Raw genomic sequence first — 15,600 nt, forward strand, 5'->3', positions numbered from 1 at the left:
CACCAAAGCCTGGTGAACTTCATAAATGTTAAATTTTGTGCCCAGTTAATGAATTGCCTGTAACCAGTAAACTTTCAGGTATAAGAAGTGAGATTGGACTGTGAATTAAAGAACTTTTCTAAAATTGTAAACACATTGAATACACGTGTGCTAGGAATTAGAAGGGGGTTAATTTATGTTTGTTAATTAATAGTAATACATTAAGGTTGATCCTATTTTCATATTTAAAAATAATTAAAAACAACTTTTGTTTAAGTAACAATTTGTCTTGGTGAATATCTATTGCTACTGGGTTTTGGGTCCTCTGGGCTCGTAACAATGGTGACTAGAAGCGTGAATGGTCAGATTCTCATAGCAACATCTCTTGTGCATTGTAAACGGCAGCCAATTACACTGAACACATCTCACTATGAAAGCAATCAGCTCTTACTTAAAACAAGAGCTTCTATAGGACCTCTTTTCTCACCAGCTGCTAGCAGAAACTGAACTTCATTTCTTTGTCTCAATAGGACTTGAATATGTTTGTCACAGATATACAACAGCATCTACTTCAACGGTGAATTCTGAACATCATAAGATAAGTTCCAACAGTTCTCTGAGGTAAACTGATCAATCTATTTCCAACAAAAAGTATGATACTCTCAGTGCTGATCTTTTTAATGTTACGGCTCCAAGGTAGAACCAGGTGGGGGATGAATTTGTCTTTACTTCAATAGCTTTAACTGCCATTTAGAGTATTGATTGATGGTACAGTAGCTCTGTGAATAGAGAAGTGGCCTCGCAATGCCAGAGACTCCGTTCACTTTGGTCCTTGGGGTTGTCTGGATGATGTTTGCATATTTTTCCTTTGTGTCGGTTTTCTCTGGGTGCGGCAGCTTCCCCCCTCCCACCCATCCCCACTCCTTTGATGTACGAGTTGGTAGACAAGTGTTTTCTTTGGCTTGGCTTCGCGGACGAAGATTTATGGAGGGGGTAAAAAGTCCACGTCAGCTGCAGGCTCGTTTGTGGCTGACAAGTCCGATGCGGGACAGGCAGACACGATTGCAGCGGTTGCAAGGGAAAATTGGTTGGTTGGGGTTGGGTGTTGGGTTTTTCCTCCTTTGCCTTTTGTCAGTGAGGTGGGCTCTGCGGTCTTCTTCAAAGGAGGTTGCTGCCCGCCAAACTGTGAGGCGCCAAGATGCACGGTTTGAGGCGTTATCAGCCCACTGGCGGTGGTCAATGTGGCAGGCACCAAGAGATTTCTTTAGGCAGTCCTTGTACCTTTTCTTTGGTGCACCTCTGTCACGGTGGCCAGTGGAGAGCTCGCCATATAACACGATCTTGGGAAGGCGATGGTCCTCCATTCTGGAGACGTGACCCATCCAGCGCAGCTGGATCTTCAGCAGCGTGGACTCGATGCTGTCGACAAGTGTAAATTAGCCCTAGATAATAGTTAGGTGGTTGAATCTGGTGGGAAGGGGGATAGGATGTGGGGAAAATGAAAATGGGCAAACATTGGAGAAGTGTTGGAGTAACTATGCCCCAAATGGTATTATCATGGAAATAACCATTTCAGGTGTATGTGTTCCCTCTTTTTCCTTCTGAGATGCTTCTGTACATCCCCTCTTCTCAACCCTACTTTTGTCCCCATTCGCACACTCCCCCTCCCAGACCTACACCCATTCTCACCCCTGCTCTCTTGTAGTTCCATCCACCCACATTTCACTGCAGGATTCACACCCCATCTCCTTTCCGTTCCATTCTGTTCAATGTGTCCTTCACCTGACCCCTCATGGCTCCAATTTGTCAGAACCCAGCACTGGTGGCCTTTGTCTTCACATCACCCACTGTAGCCGTCCCTGCCTCTCCTTGAACTGGCTCATCTTCATTCACTTGACCACCCCCCCCCCTTTGTTTCCCCATGCCTCACTCTTTCTTTGCTTGGCACCTGCCAATGAATAACCTCCCCATCTGTTTGTCATCCTCTGCCCTTCCCTAGATCACCAATCCTTCACTGGCCCTGCCCAACCCTTCCCAGCCTGAACTCATTATGTCATCAATCTCCCCTCTGCACTCACAATCTTGAAGAAGGGTGCTGACCCAAAACAATGACCGTTCTCTTTTTTCTGATTCTGCTTGCTGCACTGAGCTCCTCCATGCTGATCGGGTCTTTTTCGCTCTAGAAATGTGTAAATGAGTGGTTGCAAACTTGGCAGGTCAAAGGGCCTGATCCCTATCTGTTTCTCTCCATGTCAATGATTCAACAAAACCAAATATTGGGGAGCTACACCTCATGCTCTTGTTCATGTTTCAGGTCCAGGGCCCAGAGACAAATTTCTGCTTTTAATATCCTTTAGTATCCTTGGCACTTCAATTTGAGAACACACCCTGAGATCATGAGAAGTGCCAAACTTTTGTTCCTTACTAAAGTCTAAGAATCCATTGTGTGACAGTATATAGAAATGTTTTTGGGAGATAAATTGGAAAAGTTTGTTAGACCACTTTAAAAACAGATCTTATTTGAAATACTGGAGACATAGTGGCTTCTCACACCTTTTTAAAAAAGCTTTGAAGTGTGTTTAAAAGATGTCACTAGTGGATTATTATTTATCAAGGCAACAGATGAAAAGAGCAGACTGGAGCAGCTATTGTCTGCAGGAGAGTTTTGCGGTTGTAAGAGGGTCATGTGGTTTCTCAAGTAGAGAGAGTCAAACAGGCTTTCTCTCAGTCTCAGTGAGAGAGAGAGAGAGAGAGAGAGAGAGAGAGAGAGAGAGAGAGGAGAGTCTCTGACAGTGTCAGTAGAAGTTGTTGGAACTGAAACAGGACAAGCTGGCAAAGATTTGGAAGACAGCCTGGTTGAAGCCCTTGTGGTTTATGCAAGAGGAGGAGACTAACTATCTAATGTTTCACTTGAAATAAGAGACCTGTTGACCTGAAAGAAAGAGGTTATCATCTGCAGAACCCTGATGGGGCAAGTTTCGTCAGCAAGATACTGAGGTGACTGATGGAAATACATCAGTTGGGGATGTCCTGGAAAAACACATCTCTCTCTGAAAACCAACAAGAACCATCCTGAGTGGTAACCATTGACCTTTCAAGCACCAAAGCCTAGTGAACTTTATACATGTTAAATTCTGTGCACTGTGTAAGAATTGCCTGCAACCAGTGAACTTGGAGGAATGAGAAGTGAGATTGGACTGTGAACCAAAGAACCTTTCTGAACTTACACACACATTACACACATCTGCGCTTAGAATTAAAAGGGGGTTAAGTTAGGTTAAGTAAGTCAATAGAGATAAGTTAAAGTGTAATTATGTTTTCATGTTTAAAGATAATTATAATCAACTTTTGTTTACGTAACCATTTGTCTTGGTGAAAATCTATTGCTGCTGGGTTTTGGGGTCCTCTGGGCTCGTAACAATTGGAAGCAGGACTGACCCTTTTCTATTCTCAACACCACAGATCCAAGGAAATAATTGTGCTCAGTGCCACTGGCGTTCTTCTCACTGTGCTTATCATTTTCCTTCTTTTCTGGATAAAGTGTACAAACAGGGGTGAGTTTGTGTTTTCCTTTAATCATCCGAAGATAGAAGTGAATTTTGATAGTGGACATGAAGAGATGTTATTTGGCTCTAATCAGCAAAAAGCCAACATTATTAGTACTGATTTTTTATTTTGAGATACTGAATAGTCATAGGCCCTTCTGGCCCATGAGCCTGTGCCACCCCAATGCACCGATTAACCTACAAACCCCGTATGTTTTTGGAGGGGGTGCGGGAGGAAACCAGAGCACCCAGGGGAATCCCATGGTAGATTCATACAGACGGTGCTGAATTCATACCTGAGTTGCTGGCGCTGCAATAGCATTGAGATGAATGCAAAGATAAACTAGTAACTAGGTTGATAAACAATCACACACACTACCTTCTCCCTGAGTCTGAGTGGGTTTCCTCCGAATGCTGCACTTTCCTCCCACGCTTCAAACATGTACAGGGGCTGCAGGTTAATTGGCTGGCATGGACTCGTGGGTTGGAAGGGCCTATAACCTTGCTGTAGGACTAAATTTTTTAAAATGTACATATTACAACTTCTATACATTGCTGAGAGGTACAAAAATAAAACAGGAAGAGTGGTGCAAGGAAGAGAAATGTGCAATGGCAAGAAATATCTAGTAGACTAAGGATAAGGAACAGTTTAAAATTCAAGATCTCTGTTTTTTCCGTAATTCTTTTTATAAAACTTGTGGTTAGTTTCCCCACCCCTCCCCTTCCCCGAACCGGTAGAACTCAAAATGAGGCACAATGAATTTATTTCTGATTGGCTACTTCATTAAGGATTCTGTGAGGTTGATTCTCAGGCTCTAGGAATTTATTGGCTTTCAATCCCATCAAGTTTACAAGCATTATTCATGCAATAAAAGTCCCAAAATCCAGATGCTAGAGATCTGGGCCACCCCAGAATCTGCATCTTTTAAACTTAGTGGGCTTTTGTGTGTGTGTGTGTGTGTGTGTGTGTGTGTGTGTGTGTGTGTGTGTGTGTGTGTGTGTGTGTGTGTGTGTGTGTGTGTGTGTGTGTGTGTGTGTGTGTGTGTGTGTGTGTGTGTGTGTGTGTGTGTGTGTGTGTGTGTGTGTGCGTTGTGCATGGATAAATGCCACAGATGAACAGAAGTCGCAGAAATGAACGTTTAAATATTTATTTGGGTTTTTTTATACTATGCATTTTATATGGAAAAATAGTTCCATTAATAAATTATCAAAATGTTCCTGTTCATCTCTTCTTTATTCTCCTTAAATTAGAATTTTAAAAGTACTGCCGAGAATTTGGAAAATCCAAAAATCTGGACCGACTCAATTCCCGAGCTGTCCGGAGTTTACCGTATTGATTACTTACTTCCTCCCTCTCGATGGGTCCTGTTTTTCTTTTTCCTGCCATTTAATTTAATCTTTCATTTTAGATATTCAGCACAGTGACAGCCTCTTCCATCCCACAAGCCCATGCCCCCCCCCCCCCACAAATATTCCAATTAACCTACAAACTCTATGCATCTGAACACTGTAGCATCCGGAAGAGACCCTCGCAGGCACGGGGAGAATGTACAAACTCTTTACAGACAGCAGCAGATTCAAACCAGGGTCGCTGGTGCTGGAATAGGGATTGTGCTAACTACGCCAATTTATCTTGGTATACAAGGCGTGGAAGGATAATGACACGTCCCTAAACTTCAAAAGACGAAAACTGAACTTGAGAATGGAGTAGCAGAGCAGTCTGAGAAATAAAGAGTTAAATGGAAGTGAGAGTTGGATGGTCTTGGAATAAACTTTGGGGAATTAGCTGTGTTATTTGAAAGTGTTGAGGTTTCACTGAGCAGATTCAAGTACAGCTGCATTTGTAGTCATTACTCTGGGGAATGAGATCCTAACCTGTGTTGTTAATACACCCACTCTACCACTGCAGCAGTTCGTTCCACAAGCCACCATCTTCTGTGTCAAATATAAGTGCTCCTCAGATCCCTTTTAAATCTTTCCTCTCCCAATTTAAATGTAAGCGTTCTAGTTTTAGATTCCACAGCCCTTGTGAAAAACAATGTCATTATTTAGTTCACCTCTGCCCTTCATGATGTAATGCACTTTTGAAATGATTCCTTTCTCCCCCAGCCCTCAGTATCATATTTTTGCCTTTCTGGTTTCCTTCTTAAATGTTTTCTTACATTTTTACATACTCTTCTAGGACCTCATTTTCTCTTTATTGTCTATACCTGTGGTACAGTTCTCTTTTTTTCTTAACCAGATCACCAATATCCCTTAAAACCTTGGCTTTAATCCTGATAAGAAAATGCAAACTCCGCCCTCTCAAAATTTTGCCTTTGAAGGTCTTCCACTTACTGAACACATCCTTGCCAGAAAACAACTTATCCCAATCCAGTCTTCTTAGACCCTTTCTCATTTCCATAAAATTAGCCTTTCTCCAATTTAGAATCTCAACTCGAGGATCAAACCTGTCCTTCTCGTAATTAACTTGAAACTAATAACATTATGGTCACTGGACACAAAATGTTCACCTACGCATACTTCTGACCCCTGACCTGTCTGGCTCCCTCATAGGAGATCAAGTATTGCATCCTCTCTCATTGGTATCTCTATACATTGATTTAGAATACTTTCCTGAACATATTTCACAAACTCCAAGCCATCCAGCCCTTTTACAGTATTGAGTCCCAATCAATATGTGGAAAATGACAATCTCCTATTATCACAACTTTTTACTTCTTACATTGGTCTGCTATCTCTCTGCAGATTTGCTCCTCTATATCTCTCTGACTATACAATCCTATCAGGGTGGTCACATCCTTCCTGTTCCTCAACTTCATGCATATGGCCTCTGTAGATGAGCACTCTGGGCTATCCTGTCCTATTCAAGCTGTGATATTTTCCCTAACTAGCAATTCTACTCCTCCCCTTTCAACCCTCCCCCTCTATCACGTCTGAAACAACGGGACCCCGGAATATTGAACTGCCAGTCCTGCCCCTCCTGCAACCAAGTGTCACTTATAGAAATAATGTCGTAATCCTACGTGCCAATGAAGGTGAAATGATGCCTAAAATAAAAGCAGAAAATGCCAGGCTTTACTTTTGTGGAAAGAAAAGCAGAATTAAAATTTCAAATCAGAGATCTTTCACCAGAACTAAAAAAAAAAGAGATATCATGTTGGTTTTCAGTTGCAGAGAAGGTGGGGAAGGGACAGACAGAACATAAGAGAACATCGTTCTTCCTTAATGAGCTGTGCCGTTACCAGAACATATTTTTGCTCTGTGTGGGGAATCCTGCTATGGGACAGCCGAGGTTCTCTTCAGTACAAAAACAGGCATGCAACACGTGGGTGCTTACGGTAAACATTGCTTAACATAACCCGTTCAACAGAAACATTATATTTTCCAGAATCCAAGAACAAAAGAGTTGACAGCAGAGGTAACAATGAAACCCAGGTAAGATCTTTAAGTATGAGTTGTCTGAATATTTAAACATTTGTAAAATTGGTTTACATAGGATTACACAGACCATCCAGCCCCATTGCAGCATGAATACTGTACTCAAACATCCTCGCACTCCTCTTTATTGAACCCCATCATTATATCTCTCTGGTCCTTCCTCCATCCCTCTTAACCATTTCTTTATCTGGATCCATGACTTTACACATCTTCAGAGAGGCTCCAATCTTTAGTATTGTTGTCTTATCAGTATACAGTGAGTTTGGCCCTGGTTCTACTGCTGAAGATGGGTCTTTGCTATTTACATAATCCTGGTTTTGTGTTCAATGACATTTCAGTCAACATTTCATAGATTTCCATTGAATTCCAAGCACTGATGCAAAATTGTAAGAAATAAGACAAGTCCTCTCAGGGTAACCATTCCATCAGTTCTGAGATATCGACTGATCTCACCAACCACTTTCTCACTCACTCCTTTGATCCTGATAATGCCACCCCAAATATCTTATTGTCACTTTGGTCTGTTATCAACAGCTCTTAATTTAAAAAGAAATTAGATATACAGTACTATAACAGGCCATTTTGGCCCCTGAGTTCATGCCACCCAATTATACCTAATTGACCTGCAACCCCCCCCCCAGTACATTTCATACGGTGTGAGGAAACCAGAGCCCCTGGGGAAAACCAACGTAGACACGGGAAGAACACACAAACTCTTTACAGAGAGCACAAGATTTGAACCCTCGTCCCGATCACTGGTATTGCGTAACTGCTACACCACCATGCCACTCATGTTTGTTATTCTTGTCAGTGCTATTTTTCACAACGTGTAGCATGCTTGTTCTGTAGTTTTGCCTCATTAATTTTCAAATGGATGTAGGAGCAATTGGGGCATTCGGTCTTTGAATCTGTTCTGCCATTCAAATCATGGCTGATGTATTTTTCCTCTCAACACTCCTTCTCCTTCTTTCTTGGCCTTAACCTTAGAAAACCTTTGAAGAACCTATCAGCCTCTGTTTTAAATCTATCCAATGATGCCCTCCACAGCTGTCTGTGCCAACACGTTCCACAGATTCACCACTCTTTGGCTGAAGAAACTTCTCCTTATCTTTGTTCTAAAGGATCACTATTTTATTCTGAGGTCCTGCCCTCTGGTACCAGACTCTCCTATAAGTGGTAATATCTTCTACATGTCCACTTGATCTCAAGCTTTCAATTAAATTCATAACTTTCCCAATTTCATCAGCTGCCTTTCACTTTCCCAAAGATTAGTGAGTCTGTTGAAAGATTCTGCTCTGCTGTAGACTTTCTCTCCTGGATTCAGCTGTCCCTCCAGGATCTCTACTCTAGTCTGCGCCATGTCCCTCTTGTGCTTCAGCAGCCCAGGCCCAATGCACTATACTGGTCCATCAAACCATTTTGCCGATAAGACCATGAAGATTTCAGACATGGCACATTTCTCACATTGCATTCCTATGAAGCACCTAAGACTGTGTTGAAACTGGTTTAAAACTACATTATGTTATTGATACAGCATTCTGTATATACTCGTGTAATAGTTGAGTTTTTTGGACCAATTTTTCAGATCAAATTTGTGGAGGGGGAGGGGGGTCAACTTTTACATGAGTCATACTTTTGACCATGGTAAGTACCTGTATTGTTCAAGGCATTGGTAGCTCAGATGGCAAGGACTAGGTGGTAAATCCATGTTCAGGGCATTGGGAGCTCGGATGAGCAGGTGGCTGAGGCTGGGATCCGTGGTCAGGTGTTAGGAGCTCGGATGGGCGGGCAGCTGGTGCGAGAATCTGTTGGGAACGCAGGAGGATGGGCAACCAAGAGAGGATTCACAGTGAGGGTGTCAGGAGCTTCTGTAGGTGGGCAGCCAGGGCATCGGGAGATTGGATGGGTGGGCAGATCGGGGTGTTGGTAGCTCGACTGGGTGGGTGGTTGGGGTCAAAAATAGGTCATTCAGAAAATCCGTGATTTTTGGGCCAAAAAACGGGGAGGGTCAACTATTACACGAATTGACTATTACATGAGTATATACGGTATATTACTGAATTATGAGCTGTTAACACAAACAGGAAATTTTAATTCCACAAACTGATTGAATGGATAGGATCATGGTAGAAAATAGAAAACTGAGGGTGGTTTGATGGATATCTGCAGAGCAATCAATGTTTTTATTAGCAGACGCTTTATAGTAGAAGTCGGGTCACCCGTCTGAGTGCTAATGGTACCATGTAACCTTGTTGCAAGGTTGGTTGATCGGGGTCTAAATCAGCTCCCCCACCAGGTTTGCCTGGTGAGGAGGTGGGGGGTTTAGACACCCTGCAAGATAAAAAACAAGAGCTGTTAAAGGGTGGACAAACCCTCTCATAGGTCAACGGCCATCTAACAAACATGTGCCGTGAAGCGCAGAAAGGGCACCCCTTGCATCGAAGCTTGGTCTGGCCATTCACTGCAACAGAACTTCCCCCACACCCCCGGCCGTCTTGGACCTCACCATGCTGCTGGATCCAGGAGGGGATGTCCAGAGGGTGGGTCTGGACCTGTGCAACCCTCTACTCACCTAAATCCATTCACACACACGCTGTTCCTTTCTGAGGAGTGGGGTATCCTCATATTAAGCCCAATGAACTGACTGAAAGGAACCATCGTCATCCTATTGGATGGGTAGCCTGAAAGTAGTAGAAGTTTTTTGTCACATTATACCTCATACAGTGAGAAGTGTTCTTCTGTGAGCATTCTAGCTGGTTATCTCCAACATTCATAAAGCCATGTGAAGTGTACAAGCACAGAGTTTCAATGGAAAGGAAGATCAATTAATGTGAAGCAAAGGGAGTACAAACACTGTTGTGGGTTCATTTAGGACCCTGTTGACTGTGTGGAAGAAGTTGTCTTTGTCCATTGGTGCATTTCTCCCTGAAGAGAGGAGGGAGAAGAGAGGATGTCTGGGGTTTGACAGGTCCTCCAGTATGTTGGCTATCTTTCCTATGCAGTGGACAATGTGGCTAACATCTGTGAAGGAGAAGGAGCTGTATTCACCACCTTCAATAGCTTCTCCTGATCTTTAGTTAAGCAGAGCACAGTTTGGCACTTGCAGGAGAAGAATGAATCGAGGGCTCCTAAAGTAAGATCATGAATAATAAATCCAGATGGGTATTCTGTAGGAACCTCTGTTCGTAGCTTTGCAAAAAATTTGTGGAATTTGTTACCACAAAGAGAAGTTGAGGTGTGAAGCAACAAGTTATTAAAGGGGAACTGGACAATACAGGGAACAGTAAACTTAAGGGAATGCAGGTGAATCGCTTAAGTTCAAAGCCAACACCAGCCTTGACCCTAAGGAGCAGACTGTAAATGGTCTTATCGTAGACTTGCTCAGAACAATGGCATACATCTTTCATGCTTGTCAATCTCGGATTTTTCTTTTAATATATTTTAGGATTCTGAACTTCATGAAGACAGCATCATTTATGCAGATCTGCAATACCCCAAAACACCTGCCCAATTGGGAAATGACCAAAATGAAATTGTGTATTCCGCCGTGCAGTTCCAGAGTACATCGAGAGCAGGACACTCTGTTAACAGGGAGGACAATACCACCTACGCAAATGTTAAATATCAGAACTGCTCCTCAAGGAATAATCGAGAAACTGCTTCTCCTGGTACTCCGCATAATTCTGCACAGGCAATTTACAACACAGTTGCTTCTTAGGAAAACTATTAATTCAGCCTGGGAGGTTGATTTCTCAGATGTTGCTTTATTTGGTGTATTATATTTTGCTGTATTAGTCTATCCACATAATGTGTTTGTAAATATTTTGCTGAGCGATTATTTCAATACCATTCCCCTTTCATTTACAAGTGTAATCGTTGGCATTGAATATCTGAGTCTAGATCATCAAGGTGAATAACAAAATAGTCTTACTTCTCAGTCTGATTCTTGCAATATTCAACTTCATGGTCTGCTGCCACCAGTCCCATGCCTCTCCCCGACCTCATCAGCATTCCCTTCAGCTTATCAGCCCGATGTCTCCAGAACGAAACAATATTTTTAAAGTAAATTTCTAAATTTAGACATACAGCACAGTAACAGGCCATTTTAGCCCACGAGTCCGTGCTGCCCGATTTACACCCAATTAACCTCGATAGCCTGCTGCACCTGCCAACCAGCCTTTCACAATTCATGCAAAAAGACTCCCAAGTCCTTCTGCATGGCAGCGTGCTGCAATCACTTGCCATTTAAATAATAATCCGATCTTCTACTTTTCTTTACAAAGTGGATAACCTCACATTTACCAACATCATACTCCACCTGCCAGACCCTTGCCCACTCAGAAATTGTAATGTGATCGAATATCAAGGATGGGTGTTAAACCCTCCCGTCTCTAAGGCAGTTGTTGCCAACACTTCAGTAACACAAATTCTTGTAGTTACGCTGGGAGAAGGATCTGATAAGGGAGATCTCAATTACCAATGGGAGGATTTTCACTGTCTTCTTTAGAGAGCATCTGGCAAGAAGCACCAGTGTGCAATTCAACAGGTTCCATGTTGCTTTAGCTGGTTAGCTCCCAACAGCCACTCTGCCATGTAGATTTTCAGGGGGGTGGGAACCAGAGTGTCAGAGCAGATAGAGGTGTGGTGGTGGAGGGCAAAGTTGATGTGAAAATTGCAGGCAACGTTTGAAGTCAACGGGTTGGACATGGTGGAAATGTTCACAGGTACATCTATTTCAATGCAAGGAGTGTTGTAGGAAAGGCAGGCGAGCTCAGAGCGTGGATGTATGACATTGTGGCCATTAATGAAACTTGGTTGCAGAAGGGGCAGGACTGGCAGCTCAATTTTCCGGTCTCTGATTACTTATAATCTGATGTATTTTTGAAAATTCGGCATCTGTATTTACACATTGAGGGAATTCATTTATAGACCTTTTCCTTAAGCTTCAAACCTTGTTAACCTCCGTGGATGTATTAAAAGATATAAATGACGAATGCTATGTGGTGATGGGGACCTTCCGGTAACGAGGTTTCAATTCTTGTTTTCCTACTATTCTTTATTCTTTTTCTATGTCTTTTCCTAATTTCATTTCATTTCTTTTTCTTTCTTTCTCTCTTGGTGTTTGTTTAGGGGGAAGCAGGGGATTGGGGGGCTGGGATTTGACATTAATATTTGATTATTATTACTTCATATTTGACAATGATTTAATGGATGGAAAACTTTTAAATAAAATTTTCAAAAAAAATATCACAGCAGTGTTCAGGCAGGACAGACCAGAGAGCTCATCTACTGAGGTTCATCTACAGTGTGGAGCTAAGGAATGGGAAAGATATAACCACATTCATGGGATTGTATTATAGACCCCTTAATAGTGAATGAAAATTAATGGAACAAATCTGTCAAAAGATTTGCTGTTCTCTTTCATTTGGTTCCCTCCCCCCCAACCATTCTAGTTTAAAGTCTCCTGAGTAGCTATTGCAAATGTCCCCACCAGATTCCTGATCCCCTGGGATTCAAGTCCAACCGTCCATTCTGTACAGATCACATCGACCCCAAAAATGGTCCCAGTGATCCAGAAGCTTGAATCCCTGCCCCTTGCTCCAGCCACACATTTATCCTCTGAAGTCAATTAAAATTGGGAGTATATTGAATAGTTTGTCTGTAGGAAGACAAGGATTTAAAACCTTGGCAGGAACAATGAGCCAAGTGAGGGGTTGGTGGTGAATGGTGAGGTGGGGAAGAAATGAGAAATAAAACAGAACACAAATGAGGAATAAGTCACCAGGAAACCAATTTGAGAAACCACAGATGACCTGGCCACGAAGAGTTTGAAGATCACACAGTACATTTAACAAAATTAAATACACTCAATATTCATCAAATGGTAGAATACACTGGGGTGGTAAAATGTTAGCAAGACTGGGTGATAACAACACAAGGGAAAGAAGCACAGTGGATTGTGAGGTGATCCAAAATTAATTTTTAAATGCTAAGAATCACAGAAAAATTCCCTCCTTCAATTCCAGCAACACTGAGTTTGTAAGTTGGGTTGACAGTTAGCACAAAGCTGGTGAAGAGACAGGGAGCATTTGAGCACACAGTCTGGGTTCCTTTAAGGTCACCAGTTCCTTTAAAGTCACCTGCAGATGGAAACTCCATAGCTTTTCCAATGGAATCACAGCCCAGAATAGGCCCTTTGGCCCAATCCTTCTGTGCTGATCAAGTTGCCATTCTGGGCCAGTCTCATTTGCCTACATTTGGCCATATCCTTTTCAGCCCTTCCTATCTTGGTGTCTATCCAAAAATCTTTTGAAGATTGTTATTGTGCCTGCTTGCACATCCTCCGGCACCTCGTTCCAGGTACGGACCACATGCGAAGTGAAGACATAACACCTCTGGTCTCACTTAACTCTCTCCCTTCTCACCTTAAATCTTAACCCTTTAGTTCTAGAATTATCTACCCTAGGAGAAACACTGTGACCGTTCCCTTGATCCATGCCCCGTGTGATTTAATAAAACCTATATCAAGTCACCCCTTAGCCTCCTACGCTCTAGAGAACAAAGACTTAGCTGATCTAACCTCTCCCTATGGCTCAAGCCCTCCTGTACCAGCAATGTCTTGGTGAATCTTCTCTTCACCCCTTCCAACCTATTGATTTCCTTCCTATAGCTGGGTGGCCAGAACTGCACACATTACGCTTAATGTGGTCAATACCTTTTATACCCAATAGTCCACCCAATGAAAACAAGCATGCCAAATATCTTCACCTCTTATCCACTCAAGATGTCACTGTCCAGGCAGTAAGAATTTAATTCCATTTACAACTCCGTGGTCCAGCTTCGGAACTAATCTAGATCCTGCTCTTGCTTATTCTTCCTCGCTGTTCACAACACCACTAATTTTGTTGCCACCTGCAAATTTACTAATCAAGCTAACTAATTTGCCATCCATATTGTTAAAATAGGTAATAGAGGACCCAATAGGTAATAGAGGTCCCAGTAGGTAATAGAGGACCCAGAAGGTAATAGAGGATCCAGTAGGTAATAGAGGACCCAGCAGGTAATAAATGACCCAGTAGGTAATAGAGGTCCCAGTAGGTAATAGAGGATCCAGTAGGTAATAGAGGACCCAGCAGGTAATAAATGACCCAGTAGGTAATAGAGGTCCCAGTAGGTAATAGAGGACCCAGAAGTTAATAGAGGACCCAGAAGGTAATAGAGGACCCAGTAGGTAATAGAGGACCCAGAAGTTAATAGAGGACCCAGAAGGTAATAGAGTACCCCGTAGGTAATAGAGGGCCCAGAAGGTAATAAATGACCCAGTAGGTAATAGAGGTCCCAGTAGGTAATAGAGGACCCAGAAGTTAATAGAGGTCCCAGTAGGTAATAGAGGACCCAGAAGTTAATAGAGGACCCAGAAGGTAATAGAGGATCCAGTAGGTAATAGAGGACCCAGCAGGTAATAAATGACCCAGTAGGTAATAGAGGTCCCAGTAGGTAATAGAGGACCCAGAAGTTAATAGAGGACCCAGAAGGTAATAGAGGACCCAGTAGGTAATAGAGGACCCAGAAGTTAATAGAGGACCCAGAAGGTAATAGAGTACCCCGTAGGTAATAGAGGGCCCAGAAGGTAATAAATGACCCAGTAGGTAATAGAGGTCCCAGTAGGTAATAGAGGACCCAGAAGTTAATAGAGGTCCCAGTAGGTAATAGAGGACCCAGAAGTTAATAGAGGATCCAGAAGGTAATAGAGGACCCAGTAGGTAATAAATGACCCAGTAGGTAATAGAGGACCCAGAAGGTAATAGAGGACCCAGTAGGTAATAGAGGACCCAGTGCCAACTCCTTCAGCATGATACAGGTCACAAACCTCCAATCGGAACCAAAAAAACTGTCTCCCCATCACAACCCCTGACATCTTCCATGAATCCAATGGGCTATATCCACAATATCCACAGGGACCTTGTCAAAGTCCATATGTACAATATCCACTGCCCTACCCTCATTAGTCCTCTTGGTCACCTCATCAAATACCTCCATCATATTTATGAGTTATGGTTCTCCACGTATGAATCCCTGCTGGTGAACTCCAATCAGTCCCGACCATCCAAATGGTGGCCATCCCTAATTTACTTGATCTGGGCCCCCTAATTCTAATGTATGCTTTGCTTTCTTTTAAAAAGAAATATTTTATTTAAAATTTAAAATTACATAACATAGTATTAGTTTCAATATATTAAAACAAACATAACGTGATTAGTTATTTATATTAAAAAAACCCATCCTCCCCAACCACCCCACTAATACCCTCCCTCCTCGCTTCTCTACCTACAAAAGAAAGAAAAAGGAGATCATCATCATATACAGTCATATTTAAACTTTTTGGCTGCAGGAACGGTAGCATCCATCGAAGCGGCCAAGAAATCATATCTTAACACCAATGACTTTCAAATAAGGGCTCCGGATTTTAATAAAGAAAAAAATATTTATCTCTCACCCTTTATTTTCTTGATTGGATCCTCAATATTCTTTGTAAACCAGGTTCCTGAAATTTACGAATCTTGCCCTTCACTCTAACAGGAATTAACAGTTCCTACAATGAACTCACCTTTTAAAACATCCCCCACTTACCAAT

General features: G+C 42.4%; 1 protein-coding gene across 1 annotated transcript in view; it reads left to right on the forward strand.

The window, feature by feature from the left end:
• LOC138765548 (uncharacterized) overlaps positions 1 to 11,959 on the forward strand; it is a 55,301-nt gene extending 43,342 nt beyond the window's left edge. Inside the window, exons 16-19 of the mRNA XM_069942579.1 lie at positions 510 to 600; positions 3,442 to 3,533; positions 6,916 to 6,962; positions 10,411 to 11,959. Of these exons, the coding sequence (XP_069798680.1) occupies positions 510 to 600; positions 3,442 to 3,533; positions 6,916 to 6,962; positions 10,411 to 10,683 (503 nt within the window). The 3' untranslated portion in view covers positions 10,684 to 11,959. The remainder of the gene's footprint in view (positions 1 to 509; positions 601 to 3,441; positions 3,534 to 6,915; positions 6,963 to 10,410) is intronic.
• The last annotated feature ends 3,641 nt before the right edge of the window (positions 11,960 to 15,600 follow it).

The sequence above is a fragment of the Narcine bancroftii genome, chromosome 5 (genome assembly GCF_036971445.1).
Source record: "Narcine bancroftii isolate sNarBan1 chromosome 5, sNarBan1.hap1, whole genome shotgun sequence".
Taxonomy (NCBI): domain Eukaryota; kingdom Metazoa; phylum Chordata; class Chondrichthyes; order Torpediniformes; family Narcinidae; genus Narcine; species Narcine bancroftii.